The sequence below is a fragment of the Manis pentadactyla genome, chromosome 4, assembly GCF_030020395.1.
Source record: "Manis pentadactyla isolate mManPen7 chromosome 4, mManPen7.hap1, whole genome shotgun sequence".
Classification (NCBI taxonomy): Eukaryota; Metazoa; Chordata; class Mammalia; order Pholidota; family Manidae; genus Manis; species Manis pentadactyla.
In genome coordinates, this window is record NC_080022.1 from 78,071,747 (window position 1) to 78,093,768 (window position 22,022).

At 37.3% G+C, this 22,022-nt stretch overlaps 1 protein-coding gene across 2 annotated transcripts in view; it reads right to left on the bottom strand.

Moving 5' to 3' along the window:
* HFM1 (helicase for meiosis 1) overlaps positions 1–22,022 on the bottom strand; it is a 167,542-nt gene that overhangs the window by 12,474 nt on the left and 133,046 nt on the right. For both annotated transcript variants that reach the window (XM_057500410.1, XM_036889361.2), the window contains 4 exons: positions 14,527–14,607; positions 14,169–14,284; positions 12,576–12,655; positions 11,812–11,918 (listed from right to left, as the gene is read on the bottom strand). In XM_057500410.1, coding sequence (XP_057356393.1) covers positions 11,812–11,918; positions 12,576–12,655; positions 14,169–14,284; positions 14,527–14,607 — 384 coding nt within the window. The remainder of the gene's footprint in view (positions 1–11,811; positions 11,919–12,575; positions 12,656–14,168; positions 14,285–14,526; positions 14,608–22,022) is intronic.

Here is a 22,022-nt window from a genome sequence, read left to right on the forward strand (position 1 = left end):
AGAAAGGAAATATCACTATGAACCCCACAGAAATACTAAGAATTATTAGAGAATACTATGAAAAATTCTATGCTACCAAGTGGATAACCTAGAAGAAATGGACAACTTTCTAGAAAAATACAACTTTCCAAGGCTGACCAAGGAAGAAACAGAAAATCTGAACAGACTAATTACCAGCAACGAAATTGAACTGGCAATCAAAAACCTACCTAAGAACAAAACCCCAGACCAGATGGCTTCAACACTGAATTTTATCAAACATTTAGTGAAGACCTAATACCCAGTCTCCTTAAAGTTTTCCAAAAAATAGAAGAGGAGGGAATACTTCCAAACTCATTCTATGAGGCCAGCATAACTCTAATACCAAAACAAGGCAAAGACAACACAAAAAAATAAAATTACATACAAATACCCCTGATGAACACAGATGCAAAAATGCTCAACAAAATATTAGCAAACTGAATTCAAAAAAAAAGATCATCCATCATGATCAAGTAGGATTTATGCCAGGGATGCACGGATGGTACAACATTCGAAAATCTGTCAACATCATCCACCACATTAACAAAAAGGACAATGATCATCTCCATAGATGCTAAAAAAGCATTTGACAAAATTCAACATCCATTTATGATAAAAACTCTCAACAAAACATGTATAGATGGCAAGTACCTCAACATAATCATCCACCACATCAACAAAAAGGACAATGATCATCTCCATAGATGCTGAAAAAGCATTTAACAAAATTCAACATCCATTTATGATAAAAACTCTCAACAAAACATGTATAGATGGCAAGTACCTCAACATAATAGAGGCCGTATATGACAAAACCACAGCCAACATTATACTTAACAGTGACAAGCTGAAAGCTTTTCCTTTAAGATTGGGAACAAGACAAGGATGTTCACTCTCCACACTTCTATTCAACACAGTACTGGAGGTCCTAGCCACGGCAATCAGACAACACAAAGAAATAAAAGGCATGCAGATTGGCAAGGAACAAGTTAAACTGTCCCCGTTTGCAGATGACATGATATTGTACATAAAAAAACCCTAAAGAATCCACTCCAAAACTACTAGATCTAGTATCTGAATTCAGCAAAGTGGCAGGATACAAAATTAATACACAGAAATCTGTGTCATTCCTATACACTAACAATGAACTAGCAGAGAGAGAAATCAGGAAAACAATTCCATTCACAACTGCAACAAAAAGAATAAAATTCCTAGGAATAAACCTAACCAAGGAAGTGAAAGACCTATACTCTGAAAACTACAAGACACTCATGAGAGAAATAAAAGAAGATACCAATAAATGGAAACACATCCTGTGCTCATGGCTAGGAAGAATTAATATTGTCAAAATGGCCATCCTGCCTAAAGCAATCTATAGATTCAATACAGTTCCTATCAAAATACCAACAGCATTCTTCAACGAACTAGAGAATATCCTAAAATTCATATGGAACCACAAAGGACCTCAAATAGCCAAAGCAATCCTGAGAAGGAAGAATAAAGCAGGGGGAATTACGCTCCCCAACTTCAAGCTCTACTACAAAGCCACAGTAATCAAGACAATTTGGTACTGGCACAGAACAGACTCATAGACCAATGGAACAGACTAGAGAACCCTGATATAAACCCAACCATATATGGTCAATTAATATATGATAAAGGAACCATGGACATACAATGGGGAAATGACAGCCTCTTTAGCAGCTCGTGCTGGCAAAACTGGACAGCTACATGTAAGAGAATAAAACTGGACTATTGTTTAACCCCATAAACAAAAGTAAACTCAAAATGGATTAAAGACTTGAATGTAAGTCATGAAACCATAAAACTCTTAGAAGACAACATAGGCAAACATCTCCGGAATATAAGCACAAGCAATTTCTTCCTGAACCCATTTCCTCAAGGAAGGGAAACAAAAGCAAAAATGAACACATGGGACTATATCAAACAAAAAGTTTTTGTACGGCAAAGGACATCATCAACAAAACAAAAAGGGATCCTATAGTATGGGAGAATATATTTGCAAATGAAATATCCGCAGAGGGGTGGAAGATGGCGGCGTGAGTAGAGCAGCGGAAATCTCCTCCCAAAACAACATATATCTATGAAAATATAACAAAGACGACCCTTCCTAGAATAAAGACCAGAGGACACAGGACAATATCCAGACCACATCCGCACCTGAGAGAACCCAGCGCCTCGCGAAGGGGGTAAGATACAAGCCCCTGAACGGAGGGAGCCGAGCGCCCCTCCCCCCAGCTCCCGGCGGGAGAAGCGCAGGCAGAGCGGGAGGGAGACGGAGCACAGGACTGCGGAACACCCAGCCCCAGCCATCCGGGCCAGAGTGCAGGGCCCTCGATACTAGGAAAACAGGGCAGCAAGAACAGTGAGCAGGCACTAGAGGCCGGGTGCCGGAGGACATAAGAAAAGCGAGCGACCATTTTTTTTTTTTGCTTTTTTGCTGTTTTGTTTTGGTGAGTGCTTTTTGGAAGTCTTAAAGGGATAGGGACCCCAATACTAGGGAAACAGGGCAGCAAGACCGGGGAGCAGAGGCCTGAGGCTGGCACCAGAGAATAAAGAAAAACCAGCGACCACCTTTTTTTTTTTTTAATTAAAAAAATTTTTTTCTTTTTTTTTTAGTGGTCGTTGTTTTGTTTTGACGGGTACTTTTTGGAAGTCTTAAAGGGGCAGGGCGGGACACTTAATCCAGAGGTAGGGAATCCGGGGATCTCTGGGCACCCTAACCCCTGGGCTGCAGGGAGCAGGGAGGCCCCTTACGGAGATAAATAGCCTCCCAGCCGCTCCTGCTCCAACGCGACTCCACCATTTTGGAGTAGCTGCCTGAGCCAGGCCACGCCCACAGCAACAGCGGAAATTAACTCCATAGCAGCCGGGCAGGAAGCAGAAACCCTGTCTGCGCGCAGCTGCCCAGCACAAGCCACTAGAGGTCGCTGTTCTCCCAGGAGAGGAGGGCCACAAACCAACAAGAAAGGAAGTCCTTCCAGCCATCACTCGTCCCAGCTCTGCAAACTATTCGTATCACCATGAAAAGGCAAAGCTACAGGCAGACAAAGATCACAGAGACAACACCAGAGAAGGAGACAGACCTAACCAGTCTTCCTGACAAAGAATTCAAAATAAGAATCATAAACATGCTGACAGAGATGCAGAGAAATACACAAGAGAAATGGGATGAAGTCCGGAGGGAGATCACAGATGCCAGAAAGGAGATCGCAGAAATGAAACAAACTCTGGAAGGGTTTATAAGCAGAATGGATAGAATGCAAGAGGCCATTGAAGGAACTGAAATCAGAGAATAGGAACGCATAGAAGCTGACATAGAGAGAGACAAAAGGATCTCCAGGAATGAAACAATCTTAAGAGAACTGTGTGACCAATCCAAAAGGAACAATATCTGTATTATAGGGGTCCCAGAAGAAGAAGAGAGAGGAAAAGAGATGGAAAGTATCTTAGAAGAAATAATTGCTGAAAACTTCCCCAAACTGGGGGAGGAAATAATCGAACAGACCACGGAAATACACAGAACCCCCAACAGAAAGGATCCAAGAAGGACAACACCAAGACACATAATAATTAAAATGGCAAAGATCAAGGACAAGGAAAGAGTGTTATAGGCAGCTAGAGAGAAAAAGGTCACCTATAAAGGGAAACCCATCAGGCTAACATCAGATTTCTCAACAGAAACCCTACAGGCCAGAAGAGAATGGCATGATATATTTAATACAATGAAACAGAAGGGCCTTGAACCAAGGATACTGTATCCAGCACGACTATCATTCAAATATGATGGTGGGATTAAACAATTCCCAGACAAACAAAAGCTGAGGGAATTTGCTGTCCACAAACCACCTCTACAGAACATCTTACAGGGACTGCTCTAGATGGGAGCACTCCTAGAAAGAGCACAGCACAAAACACCCAACATATGAAGAATCGAGGAGGAGGAACAAGAAGGGAGAGAAGAAAAGAATCTCCAGGCAGTGTATTTAACAGCTCAATAAGCAAGCTAAGTTAGGCACTAAGATACTAAACAGGCTAACCTTGAACCTTTGGTAACCACGAATTTAAAGCCTGCAATGGCAATAAGTACATATCTTTCAATAGTCACCCTAAATGTTAATGGGTTGAATGTGCCAATCAAAAGACACAGAGTAACAGAATGGATAAAAAAGCAAGACCCATCTATATGCTGCTTACAAGAAACTCACCTCAAACCCAAAGACATGTACAGACTAAAAGTCAAGGGATGGAAAAACATATTTCAAGCAAACAACAGCGAGAAGAAAGCAGGGGTTGCAGTACTAATATAAACAAAATAGACTTCAAAACAAAGAAAGTAACAAGAGATAAAGAAGGACACTACATAATGATAAAGGGCTCAGTCAAACAAGAGGATATAACCATTCTAAATATATATGCACCCAACACAGGAGCACCAGCATATGTGAAACAAATACTAACAGAACTAAAGGGGGAAATAGACTGTAATGCATTCATTCTAGGAGACTTCAACACACCACTCACCCCAAAGGATAGATCCACTGGGCAGAAAATAAGTAAGGACACGGAAGCACTGAACAACACAGTAGAGCAGATGGACCTAATAGACATCTACAGAACTCTACATCCAAAAGCAACAGGATCAAGTGCACATGGAACATTCTCCAGAATAGACCACATACTAGGCCAAAAAAAGAGCCTCAGAAAAATTCCAAAAGATTGAAATCCTACCAACCAACTTTTCAGACCACAAAGGCATAAAACTAGAAATAAACTGTACAAAGAAAGCAAAGAGGCTCACAAACACATGGAGGCTTAACAACACGCTCCTAAATAATCAATGGATCAATGACCAAATCAAAATGGAGATCCAGCAATATATGGAAACAAATGACAACAACAACACTAAGCCCCAACTTCTGTGGGACACAGCAAAAGCAGTTTTAAGAGGAAAGTATATAGCAATCCAAGCATATTTAAAAAAGAAAGAGCAATCCCAAATGAATGGTCTAATGTCACAATTATCGAAATTGGAAAAAGAAGAACAGATGAGGCCTAAGGTCAGCAGAAGGAGGGACATAATAAAGATCAGAGAAGAAATAAATAAAATTGAGAAGAATAAAACAATAGCAAAAATCAATGAAACCAAGAGCTGGTTCTTTGAGAAAATAAACAAAATAGATAAGCCTCTAGCCAGACTTATTAAGAGGAAAAGAGAGTCAACACAAATCAACAGTATCAGAAATGAGAAAGGAAAAACCACGACGGACCCCACAGAAATACAAAGAATTATTAGAGAATACTATGAAAACCTATATGCTAACAAGCTGGGAAACCTAGGAGAAATGGACAACTTCCTAGAAAAATACAACCTTCCAAGACTGACCCAGAAAGAAACAGAAAATCTAAACAGACCAATTACCAGCAACGAAATTGAAGCGGTAATCAAAAACCTACCAAAGAACAAAACCCCCGGGCCAGATGGATTTACCTCGGAATTTTATCAGACATACAGGGAAGACATAATACCCATTCTCCTTAAAGTTTTCCAAAAAATAGAGGAGGAGGGGATACTCCCAAACTCATTCTATGAAGCTAACATCACCCTAATACCAAAACCAGGCAAAGACCCCACCAAAAAAGAAAACTACAGACCAATATCCCTGATGAACGTAGATGCAAAAATACTCAACAAAATATTAGCAAACCGAATTCAAAACTACATCAAAAGGATCATACACCATGACCAAGTGGGATTCATCCCAGGGATGCAAGGATGGTACAACATTCGAAAGTCCATCAACATCATCCACCACATCAACAAAAAGAAAGACAAAAACCACATGATCATCTCCATAGATGCTGAAAAAGCATTTGACAAAGTTCAACATCCATTCATGATAAAAACTCTCAGCAAAATGGGAATAGAGGGCAAGTACCTCAACATAATAAAGGCCATCTATGATAAACCCACAGCCAACATTATATTGAACAGCGAGAAGCTGAAAGCATTTCCTCTGAGTTCGGGAACTAGACAGGGATGCCCACTCTCTCCACTGTTATTTAACATACTACTAGTGGTCCTAGCCACGGCAAACAGACAAAACAAAGAAATACAAGGAATCCAGATTGGTAAAAAAGAAGTTAAACTGTCACTATTTGCAGATGACATGATACTGTACATAAAAAACCCTAAAGACTCCACCCCAAAACTACTAGAACTGATATCGGAATACAGCAAAGTTGCAGGATACAAAATCAACACACAGAAATCTGTGGCTTTCCTATATACTAACAATGAACCAACAGAAAGAGAAATCAGGAAAACAACTCCATTCACAATTGCATCAAAAAAAATAAAATACCTAGGAATAAACCTAACCAAAGAAGTGAAAGACTTATACTCTGAAAACTACAAGTCACTCTTAAGAGAAATTAAAGGGGACACTAACAGATGGAAACTCATCCCATGCTCGTGGCTAGGAAGAATTAATATTGTCAAAATGGCCATCCTGCCCAAAGCAATATACAGATTTGATGCAATCCCTATGAAACTACCAGCAACATTCTTCAATGAACTGGAACAAATAATTCAAAAATTCATATGGAAACACCAAAGACCCCGAATAGCCAAAGCAATCCTGAGAAAGAAGAATAAAGTAGGGGGGATCTCACTCCCCAACTTCAAGCTCTATTATAAAGCCATAGTAATCAAGACAATTTGGTACTGGCACAAGAGCAGAGCCACAGACCAATGGAACAGACTAGAGAATCCAGACATTAACCCAGACATACATGGTCAATTAATATTTGATAAAGGAGCCATGGACATACAATGGTGAAATGACAGTCTCTTCAACAGATGGTGCTGGCAAAACTGGACAGCTACATGTAGGAGAATGAAACTGGACCATCGTCTAACCCCATATACAAAAGTAAACTCAAAATGGATCAAAGACCTGAATGTAAGTCATGAAACCATTAAACTCTTGGAAGAAAACATAGGCACAAACCTCTTAGACATAAACATGAGTGACCTCTTCTTGAACATATCTCCCCGGGCAAGGAAAACAACAGCAAAAATGAACAAGTGGGACTATATTAAGCTGAAAAGCTTCTGTACAGCAAAAGACACCATCAATAGAACAAAAAGAAACCCTACAGTATGGGAGAATATCTTTGAAAATGACACATCCGATAAAGGCTTGACGTCCAGAATATATAAAGAGCTCACACGCCTCAACAAACAAAAAACAAATAACCCAATTAAAAAATGGGCAAAGGAACTGAACAGACGGTTCTCCAAAAAAGAAATACAGATGGCCAACAGACACATGAAAAGATGCTCCATATCGCTAATTATCAGAGAAATGCAAATTAAAACTACAATGAGGTATCACCTCACACCAGTAAGGATGGCTGCCATCCAAAAGACAAACAACAACAAATGTTGGCGAGGCTGTGGAGAAAGGGGAACCCTCCTACACTGCTGGTGGGAATGTAAACTTGTTCAACCATTGTGGAAAGCAGTATGGAGGTACATCAAAATGCTCAAAACAGACTTACCATTTGACCCAGGAATTGCACTCCTAGGAATTTACCCTAAGAATGCAGCAATCAAGTATGAGAAAGATCAGTGCACCCCTATGTTTATCGCAGCACTATTTACAATAGCCAAGAATTGGAAGCAACCTAAATGTCCATCAATAGATGAATGGATAAAGAAGATGTGGTACATATACACAATGGAATAATACTCAGCCATAAGAAAAGGGCAAATCCAATCATTTGCAGCAACATGGATGGAGCTGGAGGGTATTATGCTCAGTGAAACAAGCCAAGCGGAGAAAGAGAAATACCAAATGATTTCACTCATCTGTGGAATATAAGAACAAAGGAAAAACTGAAGGAACAAAACAGCAGCAGAATCACAGAACTCAAGAATGGACTAACAGGTACCAAAGGGAAAGGGACTGGGGAGGATGGGTGGGTAGGGAGGGAAAAGGGGGGGGGAGAAGTAGGGGGGTATTAAGATTAACATGCATGGGGGGTTGTTTTAATTTGTCTGATTTCTCTCAGACTGTTCAAGTTCAGTTGGACATTATCCACCATATCATAGATAAGTTTTCACAAATGCCTAAGGTGCCTAACCGGTTTTCTTGGTTTCACTGGAGATGGCTGGTAATTACAGGTATGCTTTGGTTATGTAACTATACTCCTATTATGTTAATGTGTGTGCGCAATTTAAGTAGTAGCTTAAAACATATACATGCTGAGGTTACTCTACAAGAAGATATGTCAAAGAAATAATCAATCTTCTCATGTTTTCTTCCGCCTGCTACTTCTATAGCTTTTCTTCTTTCTTCCTAATTACAACCCTTAAATAGAATTTGTACCTCATATCAAATTTACCGAGTATCATAATTCTTCCAAGTGGTAAAGATACCTCAAGACAAATGCTGGGCATAGAAGCTACAGGGCATAAATATGCAAAGAAATAAAAAGCTAACCATTTCAAACAATAAGGCTTCTCTCTCACTTACCAACTCTACATTTCCCTGTATGGCCCCGGAAGATGACTGGTTAGCCATAGACGGGTAAGCCATAGACGGGTAAGATTCCTCAAGGGAGGAACAACCTAAGACAGGTACAGTCGCAGGGGGGTCATCAGGTGAGAAATTGGGGATCAACAGAGGTGAGGCTTAGAACCTCACCCCCCCGTTCTGGGAGAAATCTTCTGCATACGTGGATGTTTTATTGCTCTTGTCTAGCTTGGATTAACACATAGTCTACAGGCACACACCTGATCATCTACATTTGCTCTCTTACAACACTAAACTATGTTTTCTACCTTTATTTTGTATCTACCTACCACTTCAGCATTTTATTAAAAATAATAATAATAAAGAGAGAAATGTGGTAAACACATATAAATCAAATATAAAAACCAAATGAGTATTCATATTTGAACTGACTGTTTATAGTTCACAATGCATGAGCAAAACCAAAAGTTTCTGTGATGACTGCCCTTGTACTGTTCACTATGTAACTTATTCATTATGTAAGATTTGTTCTCCATGTAAGAACTTTTTTGTTATGCCTCAGAAGATTGGAGACTGACGAAAATTAGGCTTGGGGTGGATTAATGATTGTGCATTGAGCATTGACTCCCCTATACAGAATTTTATTGTCGTTAACAACCATTTGATCCATAAATATGAGAGATGCCCTCACAAAAAAAAAAAAAAAGGACAGACTTCCAATGGTAAAATAAATAAGTAACCGGGATGTAATGTATAGCATAAGGAATATAGTCAAGATATTGTAACAGCTTGGTAGGGTGATAGCTGGAACCTAGAATTATGTATATAAATGTTTTATCACTGTGTTGTACACTTGAAACTAATGTAATGTAATACTGTGCATCAACTACCCTTCAATAAAAAATAATTATCTAAAAAAAAAAAAAAAAAAAAGAAATATCCGACAAGGGGTTAACATCCAAAGTATATAAAGAACTTACACACCTCAACACCCAAAAAGCAAATAATCCAATTAACAAAAGGGCAGGGGACATGAAATGACAGTTCCAAAGAAATTCAGATGGCCAACAGACACATAAAAAGATACTCCACCTCACTAATCATCAGGGAAATGCAAATTAAAACCACAATGAGATATCACCTCACAGCAGTAAGGATGCCCAGCATTGAAAAGACTAAGATCAATAAATGCTGGCAAGGATGCGGAGAAAGGGGAACCCTCCTACACTGCTGGTGGGAATGTAAACTAGTTCAACCATTGTGGAAAGCAATATGGAGGTTCCTCAAAAAACTAAAAATAGAAACACCATTTGACCCCGGAATCCCACTCCTTGGAATATACCCAAAGAACACAATTTCTCAGATTCAAAAAGACATATGCATCCCTATGTTTATCGCAGCACTTTTTACAATAGCCAAGATATGGAAGCAACCTAAGTGTCCATCTGTAGATGAATGGATAAAGAAGATGTGGTAAATATACACAATGGAATACTATTCAGCCATAAGAAAGAAACAAATCCTACCATTTGCAACAACATGGATGGAGCTGGAGGACATTATGCTCAGTGAAATAAGCCAGGCAGAGAAAGACAAATGCCAAATGATTTCCCTCATTTGTGGAGTATAACAGTGAAGCAAAACTGAAGGAAAAAAATGGCAGCAGACTCAGAGACTCCAAGAATGAACTAGTGGTTACCAAAGGGGAGGGGTCGGGGAGCATGGGTGGGGAGGGAGGGAGAAGGGGACTGAGGGGTATTATGTTCAGTTCACATGGTGTGGGGGATCATGAGGAGAACACTGTATCACAGAGAAGGCACATAGTGGATCTCTGGCATCTTGCTGCACTGATGGACAGTGACTGCATTGGGGTATGGGGGGGAATTTGATAATATGGGTAAATGTAATAACCACATTGTTTTTTCATGTGAAACCTTCATAAGTGTATATCAATCATACCTTAATAAAAAAGAGAAAGTGGCCCATTCAGTAAAATGGTACAGTTATCATTGGGGGTTTAAAGTATTTAGGTGAAAATTTTATATCATAACATAAATTGAGTTGGCGTAACAGATGGGAAAGAAATAACAGTAGAAAAACTACATTAAAAACAACTTGAGAGGAAGCAGAAGAAAGAATAAACTCTGGTATGGAGAAGGGCAGGGACTAGAACAGCCATACAAGGAATAAATTGGAAGGCTAGAGGTTGAAGGGAGATAAAAATAAGAGGACTGACAATCTTATACCTCCTAGCTATGTTAGATACTCCTGGTGAGATTAGGATACTTTAGTTGATCTTACACATCATGGCTGCCATGGTATGATATGAGGTGGTGGGTACTCCAGCCCTTGCCTACCAAAGATCTTAAATTATGGCTAAAAGAAGCATAAAGTGACAGCATGAAGGAAAGAGTGGCAATAGATGCCAGGGCCACACACATGAAATTATTTTCAGAAAATCCCAAGTTTGCTATTTCTATATACAGCTACTTAACCTATCAACTCTATGACCAGTATTGTTTCTCACACATTTTAACTGGTTATTAGCAGCCAGAAATGACCCACAGAAACGAAGCTATTAATGGAAGGATCCAGAGTAATGATAAACCAGGCCCAATACTGAAGAATTTATATGCATTATCTCATTAACTTAATAACAAAGATAAAAAATGTAGACCACACACCAGCTATATCTCACAAACTCAGTTATTTTTTTCACATTATTGTAGAAATAATAAGAATCATAAGTTTAGGTGTTGGAGAGATATTAAAGATCACCCAATTTAATTCCTTAATTTTAAAGATAAGACTAAGGCCCAAAGAGGTTAGATAATTTTCCTAAGGTAACTCATTATTTTGTAAAATTGGACTAAATTTATAAACACAAGATTTTTAATAATTCTAAAGATATAGAAAATAATTCAGCATTTTAATGCTTTGTATATCCAAAGATCCATTATTTTGTCAGCTCTTCTCATTATCGAAAAAAAGTAGTCAACACAATGTAGAAAAGAGATTTTTTTTTTTAAATCTGTGACAGACATAGCAAGACTATGTGAAATAACAGACCCAAGAATTTGAAATTGGTCCAACAACCCAGGAGAAAAAGGTTGCCAAGTTAATAACCATAATAATTTCTGATATTGGTTTTTCAATAACATTATTTGTCAATCTGAATTAATAACATATCATATGCTCTCTCAAATTAGTATCAATTTTAATTTACCTTTGTCTTGATACTCAGATAGTTCTTGTTGTGGAACTTTTGCACAAATTTCATGTGTATCCCTCTGCTCCATTACAGACAATTCAGGTATGTTTAAATATTTTGACCTTTATTAGAATAAATAAAACCATAAAATGTTAAAGAAGATATTGTAATTAATCTGACTGGGAAACTACTTATTCGTATAAATGAAAAAAAGTGGATCTTGCACTACACACTTCTATGATAAAATATACCAGTCTGGTTAATAAACAGTAAAAACAGGTGCTTAATGAAAGCATAGATACTTAGTTATCTTTACATACTCCTGATGTGTAGATATCTGCTGTGTGTATTCTTAACAGTCCATTGATAATGCTACTTTTAGTTAGATAACAAAAGTTAGGATCCCTTAAAATAGCAGTGGCATCTGCTATGACTGATCAGTGACTATTCTGTACTGGTTGTTAAGTATATTACAGTATTACATACAGAATGCCCTCATCTGGAAGGGAAATGACATACACTCTTGATAATGCTGAGTTAATATCTAGGGTCTTCTGCTTACTAACCAGGAATATGAGCTGCAATTACTTTATCTGTACCTGTAGAGTCCTCAATAAATTTAGATTATGAAAGATAATGAAACTCTTATGATATCATTACTTTATTATGGAATTAAATGAATACTGTGACTTGAAGGTAGTTAGTGGCCACCTTTCTCTGAATAAATGATTACTTGGAGGATGAATATTTTACCTTAAATATTAACATAATATTTGTACCTTGATACACTGGGAAGAGAAGGTTTTGAAGTAAAACTAAACTCCTTAAGGTCCACACTTTGAGATTTATTCATCTGCATCTATTAATAAAAAGAAACAAGTTCAACTATCAAACTTACATCAATACATTTTCACAAATTAACAAAACAGTAAAATTTCTGTTGGTACATAAAGCCCCAAAACCAATGAATTATGAGAAACTCAGGCTAGGTCTCCACTCAACTCCAGACATACTGTATTACTTTATTAATTCCCTTTGTTTTGGCCTCATGACTTAGAATACTTCAATACTGTATTACATACTGTATTATTATGATTATTAACTTGGCAACCTTTTTCTCCTGGGTTCTTGGACCAATTTCAAATTCTCAGGTCTGTTATTTCAGATAGTCTTGCTATGTCTGTCACAGATTTTTCAAAAAAAAAATCTCTTTTCTACATTGTGTTGACTACTTTTTTTCTAAAGATAATTTTTAAAAACATCTTTAACTCTTTCTCAGCTCTGAACCACTGCACATTCTCTATGTCTGGAATACTTTTCAATCCCTCTCCATCACTCTGGTGCCCACCTCTCCAGACTTGGCTTATGCTTATATACCCTTCAGGTCTCAACCATGTTTATTAGGAATTCTTTCCTGGCCTACCATATGTGTAGTGAGTACATTTTCTATTTAAGTTCAAGTTACCTTACACTTCTGTCACAGAATCACTCATCCCAACCGATTTACTTTTGGGATCCTTCATTCAACCCTAAGCTCTATGAGGACTAGGACTGTCTTATTCATCATTGTATCTTAGCACCTATCTCAGTGTTTGGCATATTCTTGGTGCTCAATGACTATAGAAGGAAAGAAAGAACAATATGGAAGGAAGGAAGGGATGGAGGAGAAGGAGGAAGTAAGGAAGAAGGGAAAAACTTGTACTACTAAAAAATTACTATCTCAGAGGAAGTGCAGCCATTTCAACCTGCATGCCTCTCCGTTTCCCAATATTCCCCTTCTTTGGGCCTCATGACTTAGAATCTTCATTCTACAAAAGTCCTGGAAAAGAAACGGGCACTCTGCCATTTTCCTGGATCTGTTCTGTGGCCTGATCAGTTATTTTGCCCTGGATAGGATGACTTAGGCTAGAATAAGCCTGTTGGCAATTAGCCTGTCAACTAGTAGGTTCTCCCATTCCTTCCTCACTTGGAAGAGAGGCTCTTTCTCAATACTCCTCTAGGTGCATGAATCAAAATCAATTTCAGACTTTCCAAACAGAGCCAGGAAAGGGCAAGAGTGTGTAGTCAACTGCTGAACCAAACCAAGCTATATATCCTTCTTCATTTCCCTCTTACTTTCTGGTTTAAAAAAAAAGGCTAATGAGGGAAGGGGCTGTATAGCTATGTCCCAAAGCAGAGTTACAGGTTAATTACTAAGAACTACAATGTGTTTTCCTTGAGAAACAGTATTATGAATAACGGTCATATTCCTAGCCAAGCCCTCAAGTAACTCTGAAGTACAATGTGGATACCTACCTAATTAATACACAGAATAAAGGACTATCCATATACATTTAATTATAGAACAAGAGATACATGTTATTAAAACTAACCTTGAAACGTTTAACTGGAGGAAGAGATGAAACAATGTTCCTGTTTCTTAAATCAGATAAATATGAAGAAATTGTTGGCTCTTTCATTTCTGTCTTCTGTGTGACTCCAGTTTTACCTATAAAAAGAAGTTCTAGATTCTTTAGATTGAGCTTTAGGTACTGATCATATAAACCCAAATTTCTTTAAAATTTCTAATCTAATATTTACTTTTCTTTCATGTTGCTCACAAAAGAAAATGATTTGAGTTAAAAGCTGAATAATATAAATATCACACCCAGATAATTAAGATGTCATTACAATTCATCAAAGACCTTTCAATTTTTAAAACCTGTAAGAGACTTGTTTTATGGAACTCACAGCAGTCATGTCCACATGTATGCTTATTTTTACAGTGATGATTACACTCTCGATTCCCAGGTTTTTTGCAGGTAGTCATTCCTAAATTAATATAAGAAAAACAAGTCTATTTTTTACTATATGCATAATTAATTTTATCCAGTCTCTTTCCTTTCAGACAGTACCAAAAGATTACGATTTTCATACTTTCTCAAATATTAACCCACTTAACATATAATTTTTTAAAATATATTTTTGATAACAGTTAGCCCTACCCCACTATTAGCCCCATCCGAGCTTTTCACAAGGAACATCAAGCCACCTTTAGCTTCTCTTAACCTCCATGATAGAGCTAAATGTCACAGAATATTGGTAACTTTTGTCCTGAGTGAAGTAAGAATGAGGATGGAGTTGTGAAATTGTCTGCTACTTTATATTTAAGCCTGAAGAACCTGGAAAGAACCAAACCTCATAGCATTTTGATGGCATCACTGATAGCTGCTAGTAGACAGGACACCATACATATTTAATAAATGTTAGAAATAAGTGCCTTAGGGTGTAAGAAATTTGCTATGTGAATTTATAGAAGGGAGAAATTGCTTCCAACTTGACCCCCATAAGCTAGACTTAATATATCCAAATATATAATTTATTCATTTATTATATTTTAAGTAGGCTTTTTCTTGATCTTAGTTCGCACTCAGTCTCTCCCAACATGAGGAAAGAGACATTTGAACTGCCCTTGAAGGACAGACAGGATATGGATATGAGAAGGGCACCAAGGGAAGATGTTCTAGGTAGAAGATGTAATACCCAAAGGGGACAAACCAAAGACTGTAGAAACAGAAATCAGTTTATTTTTGCTGGAACATAGACTTTAAGTAGACCAGAAATGTCGAAGATAATAAACAGCTTTGAAAACCTTTGCAACCTTTATTGGCTCTTTATTCTTCATTTGTAATGTTGTTGCTCAATCAACCTTTTTCAAGGCATGGCACATCTAGACAATGATAATACATCTATAGCACCCTGGCATGAATGGGTAAGGCTGCTCACCACAGAAGGCAACTGGCTGGATGCTTTAAGTGCTTGGCAGATCAATGTATTGGGTACTGATAAAGTAATAAAACATCCCCGGCAGCTGGAAGCTGACAGTTGGAACAGTATTCCCAGCTGAACATAAACAACTTGTGCAGAATATAAACGATACTCAGATAAGTCACTCTGCAACTGTAGAAGGCAGCAATAAGAGTACCGTGTAATTATTTCTGAAGTTAGAGAAAAGGACACACAAGAACCACAAAAGTAATTGAACATCCCCCTCTTCTGGCTAACACAAATGACTGCAATTTCTTTAATTTTCCCATCCCCAAAATTTCCAATACCCCACTTTCTGAGAGCACCCAAGCTAGAATTGACCTCTGCTTTCCCTAAAACCTTCTAAGAATCACCAGTACAACCTGAAATCCTAGAATAAGCTCCTCCCAACTCCCTGAGATGACCCACAGTTCTACCGGGGCTATGCTTTCTTTTTCTGCGGCAAGTTAAAAAATACCTAATTTTCCTCAAATACAGGTGTGCTCCCCAGCGGTCTTTGGCTGAAAGGTTTCAACATAATACTTTGCAAGATATGCCATGGCTTACTGGTTGAGAAATTTTGCACCAGTTTATGGTATCATCTCTTACTTAGTTACCTGATTTCCTTGACTTGTAGTATTCCTTGAATAGTTACTGCTGCAAACTAATTAATTCCATACTTCAGATCCTCCACAATTCTAGCCTCCCTTTCTAGCACCCATATTAACCCTATGTCCATCAAAACACATTCACTTATCATTATTCAAACAGTCCTAGTCCTCTATGATTGTACCTTGAAATTACCCCGTTTTAAAAGACCCTCACTTCTTTATCTATCAGAGGCCTATCAAGTTTCTCAAATGACCCCTCTAATGAAGATACATCTTCATCACCCCATCTGGAAGTGATTTTTCTCTCCTTTGAGCCCCTATCACATTTTCTTATAGGAGGCTTGCTATCTTTCATGAGGCTACCTTAAGGTAGTTTCTCATCTACCTCCTGGTTCCAGTAAGGCATAGGATTTTCTACCTTGCCCCTTTCAGGTCAGTAACCCATACCTGGAACTGCTTAGCTGCAGCCTAGAGCTGACTCCTTAAAAACAAAGCAACATTACCATTGGTATCATTTGGCCCTTCCATTTCAGGGTCATTCTGTAGGGTTAGGGATGCAAGCAGCTGGTACCATGCTGATCCTGTTTTGCGGTCTATGTAAGTAATAAACTGTCGAAATCTATGTGGGTCTCTTGTGTCCTTACCAGCCAATTTTATGGAGGTAAGGCAAGAGTATATAGCAGCAGCCTAGTTGCCTCTTCCTTCCTTTTAGATAGTGGTAGTAGAGCAGATTTTATTTGCAATATTTTCACCTATCTGGGGTTTTCTTGGAGGACTGATTGGTCTCTGCTTTGCCTAACTAGGGGTCTGGTGGGGATAAACAGCATACATGAATCCTGCAGCTTAGAGACTCACCGACCATGTGACATTATGGAACCTTGTAGGCAATGTTAATCATTTGGATCTTTTATTATAAGAGCTATGCCAGCCACTGAAAAAACTATTTTAAAGTATTTTAACCAAAGAAGGGACATAACTGAATTTGTACTTTGAAGAAAATCAATCTATGGAATGTAATAAAGAGAATGGATTTGAGAGATAATAGTGTAGATGCAAGAAAACTATTTAAGAGGCTACTGTAGGAGTCTAAGCAAGAAAATGATGGTAATTCAGTCTGGAATGGTGGTAATAGTGGAGTCAGAGAATGGATTGAGAGATACATAGGAGATTAAAATATTTTAGTCCAGAATTAAGTGGAGTGCTTTTCTTTCTTGAGCAGCATGTTGTTTTCCCTCAAGTCTTACTGCCTTCCTTTTAGTCTAGCAACATCTACCTTAAGTTTCTTTAAGTTCACTCAATATTTCAAAGACAGAGACAAATATAGAATCACCTCACCCATTCATTCTCCTCTTGCAGATACCTCCTTCCTTGAGCTCCTTCCATGCTCCTTCTAATGCATTCTAGGCCTGTCCTCTAGTTGTCATCCTGGAACTTTCCTTCATTAAGTTTCTGGACTGAATCCATTATTCCCAGATTCACTGACTTTTTCTTTCTCTGTTAACTGCTTTGTTGTATCATGCTCATCCTCAACCAACTGACTGAGAAAGAATGTGTGGAATTTAAACTTTCTGAATCCTTGAGTGTATTAAGATATTTTTATTTTACTTTCACAATTAACAGTTTGGCTGGGTATAGAGACAGGGTTGAAAACAGTTTTTCCCTTGGATTTTTATTTCATAGTCTTGTATCCAGTGTTGCTTATAAAAAGACTAACACAACTTTGGTTCTCTTCCTTAGATTTTCCATGATTTTCTCTTTATCCAAGATGTTCCAAAACATTGAAATTATGCCTCCTTTGTAGATATTTTTCCATTCATCCTAAGTAGCATGGTGTAAGCCTTTCTGATGTGTAGATTTATGTCTCACCTCAAGTGATTTCTTCTGATTTGTTTGTTCTCTTTGGAACACTTCTCAGTCAGCCATTGGACTCCTAGATTGCTCTTTGTCTCGCATTTCTGTCTCCTTGCCTTTTTGCTTTCATTTAAATTGTACTGGCTTCAACTTCTGGCTCTCCAGTTATTTTTCTTTTTCCAATCATAGTTTTTACTTCCGTGTGCTCACTCTTGCTCTTTAATTGTCCTTTTAATTCATGGCATCCTATTGTGTTTTATGGTTGCAATTAATCTTTAATTTCTCTGAGGTTACTAATTAGTTTATATTACATTTTATATATTCATGAATTACCCTGTTGCTCTTTAATCCACTTATTTTGGGCTTTCTTTCATATGTTCCAGATTTACCAGATGTCTCTTCATCCTCTGTTGTCTGCTCATAAGACAGTCCTATTAGACCTCCTTTTCACAGATGAGAAAATTAATTCACACAGAGGTTCAGTGCCAGGTTCAAGACTATCCTGATAATAGGAAATCTGAGATCCTCAATTCAGGTAGTCTAATTCCAGAACCTGAGCTCTCAACCACCCTGCCTCCCTAATTATACTAGCCACCTCCTCCCCCAAATAATGCATTTAATTTACTTAGGGAGGAATCTAACGTTTTGGGGTTGGGAAGACAAGGAAGAGATGCCTTGCAGGTTGCTTTGTCCCTTAATCCAAGGACTTCTAAGAGATGCATTTCTAAACATTACCACAAGATGGTGCACAATGACTATGCACATTTGTTCTCAGTGGTTAAACTATGAGAGTCAAATTTTTGAATTTCTGGGTACTCCCCAAGATTTCAGGCAAAGTTGGCAAGTCATGTCACAAATGAGGACTGTGTATAAGTTTTTTTATAGACTATTAGTATATGGTCATTACTAAATGAAAAAATTTCTTACTGTATTTGTTAGAAATGGTACTTAGAAATATAAGTATATGTATACCCCCACCCCACTCCCTACATCCTGAGAACTGTCTGAATTTGTCTTATTAACAAATATAAGCTTACAGAGATTAATAATCAGAAAAACAAGGTACTCAGAGAAAACTGACCTAAGCTGCACTCTTAGGTATACTTTAAAGTTAATAGATCCCATATACTGTCACTTTCATAATCTGAAATGCATACATTATCATACACATTTGTCACATTATATTAATTTACATGCTTTTAAAGCCCCCAGTTCCAAATATTTAAAATAATATAAATTTAGTAATGTCAACCAGAACTGTATTTAAGGAAAATATTTAAGATTACTTTAACAGAGTCAATAATAGCTTATGGGGCAAGGGTTGTTTGCTTTAAAATAAACCCAGAAAAACATGCTTAGCCTCACATTCTAGTTATACACTGAAATAATTTGGTCTCTACATAACCTACAAGAGGTAATATTCCTAAAAGAATATTACTTTGATGTTACAGTTCCTGATTTAGCCTAATCATAGATTTATGTACTTTATTTTACTTTTTAAATGACAGCATATCCTTTAAATTTTTTCTCAAATATTATTCTGTCATTTTGTTATCTATTTATCAAGAAGAGAACCACCCTGATGAATTGCAGTCCCTGGTTTTGCAATTGAATTCATGTATACACCAGATGGTATAAGGAAAGCAGACTAGTATTTAAATGTGCAAACTTCCAACATGCTTGGGCACTGGTTTTATGTTTGCATTTTCAAGTATTAAATTGTCAACTCAGAATGGCATAGTAAATATAAATGAATTTATTAATGTTAAGCCAATTTTTTTCAAATTAAACAAAGCCCATACTTGTTATTGAGAACACACTTAAAGGGCAATAAGTTGAAGTGATTAACCTCATATATTAAGAAATAACTGGCCTGGAAAATTTTTTATTTTTTATAACTAAAAATGTATATTTTCCACATTGCCATATTTTAAACATAGCAAAAATATTTTTCCTTAAATTAAAAAAAAATTTTATCTCTTGGACTGTACCTATATATGAGAAACTGCTGCTAAAAGAAGGTTTTCAAAGAGTTATAGGAAGAATAAAAATAATTTTTAATTATGTACACTAGGATGCACATTTTTGCTTTTATATATGGTCCTATAATTTGACAAGGCATAATATTAAAATATTTTTCCAACTTGCAAGAACATTTGGAAACAATCATTTAACAACTATATTCTCAGAACTAAATACCAGTTTGTATCATTTTAATCACACAGTCTGACAAGAGGTCAAAGCCCAAATTTTGTTGTCACGACTTTAGTAGGATAAATCTATTACCCCTTCATTGTGTCAGTTACTGAGAAAGAAAATGCAAATTGTGTATGTACATTATGTTTAAAGGTATAATCTGTGTGTATCTTTAGGGATATATATGAATTTGCATATAAGAACTGAATTATATAATCAGGATGTTCATAAGATTTGCAATGGCTGTGAATATATGGAAGTGAAGGGTGTATGTGTAATAAAATATTTACCTGATTGGATTCATCTTCCCTGTTTCCATAGGGATGTTCTGGATATGTGGGGAACTTTTGCCATTATAAAAGGCTCATGGTAGTAGGAACTATAGTAAACATTCCAACTTTTCACTACAGTTGCAAGTAACAGAAACAATTCAAGCTATTTTAAACAAAAAACAAGTGGTGGATACAATGAGATATCACCACACACCAGTTAGGATGGCCACTTTCCAAAAGACAAGAAATAACAAATGCTGGCGGGGATATAGAGAAAAGGGAACTACACTATTGGTGGGAATATAAATTGGTTAAACTACTGTGGAAAGCAATATGGACATTCCTCAAAAAACTAAAAATAGAACTATCATTTGACACAGTAATTTCACTCCTAGGAATGTACTTGAAGAAAACAAGATCCCTAATTTGAAAAGATATATGAGCCCCAATGTTTATTGCTGCACTATTTACAATAGTCAAGATATGGAAACAACCTAAATGTCCATCAATAGATGGAGAAAGAAGATGTGGTACATATATACAATGGAATATTATTCAGCCATAAAAAGAAAAGAAACCTGCCATTTGCAACAACATGAATGGATCTAGAGGGTATTATGCTCAGTGAAATAAGCCAGGCAGAGAAAGACAAATACCAAAAAAGTTCATTCATTTGTAGAGTATAAAAACAAAGTGAAACAGAAGGAACAAAAAAAGCATTAGACTCACAGACACAGAGAAGAGACTAGTGGTTACCGAAGGGAAGGGTTTGGGGAGGAAGAAGGGGATTAAGGGGCCCTATAATTTGCAATCACAACATAGGTAGGTCACTGGGATGGCAGTACAGCACAGAGAATACAATTAATGACTCTATAACATCTTACTACATTGACAGTGACAGCAATGGAGGGGGTGAAGTCTTGAAAAAATGGGTGAATATTGAACCACTGTTTTATGTATATGAAACCATAAGACTGTATATCAATGATACTTTAATAATAATTAAAAAAAAAAAACAAGTGGTGGGTGGGAGTAATGTATCACATAAACACAGATATCTCACAGAACCCAAAGGCAGCAATGCAGCTTGGTATCAGAGGGACTGGAACCAAGAAGTGGAAAGTGATCAGGACCTGGCTCTGATATCTTACCTTTGCTTCTCTCTTTACCTCTGCTTTAGTCTTCTCCTCCATAGTCCAGCTATCTTTGATTCTTTCTGCACATGGTAAAGGATGGCCACCTGACACCTCCGAGTTTATATTTTTCTTAATGCAGTCCTAATGCTAAATTGTCTTTCTTAAACTAAGGTACTTCCTATCTTCTGGAATCTTGGACTTAGGACTGAATGAAAGAAGGTCACCTTGATTTCTGATAATTTTGGTGTCAGGAAAAGAGTGGCCAGAATGGAGATCTGAGGAGATTGTAGTATAAATGAGACAAACATAGCCTTCTTCTATGATGTAGGAGTTGGTTCTAAGAAAAAGGGGGTCATTGACAGCTAGGCAGAAAC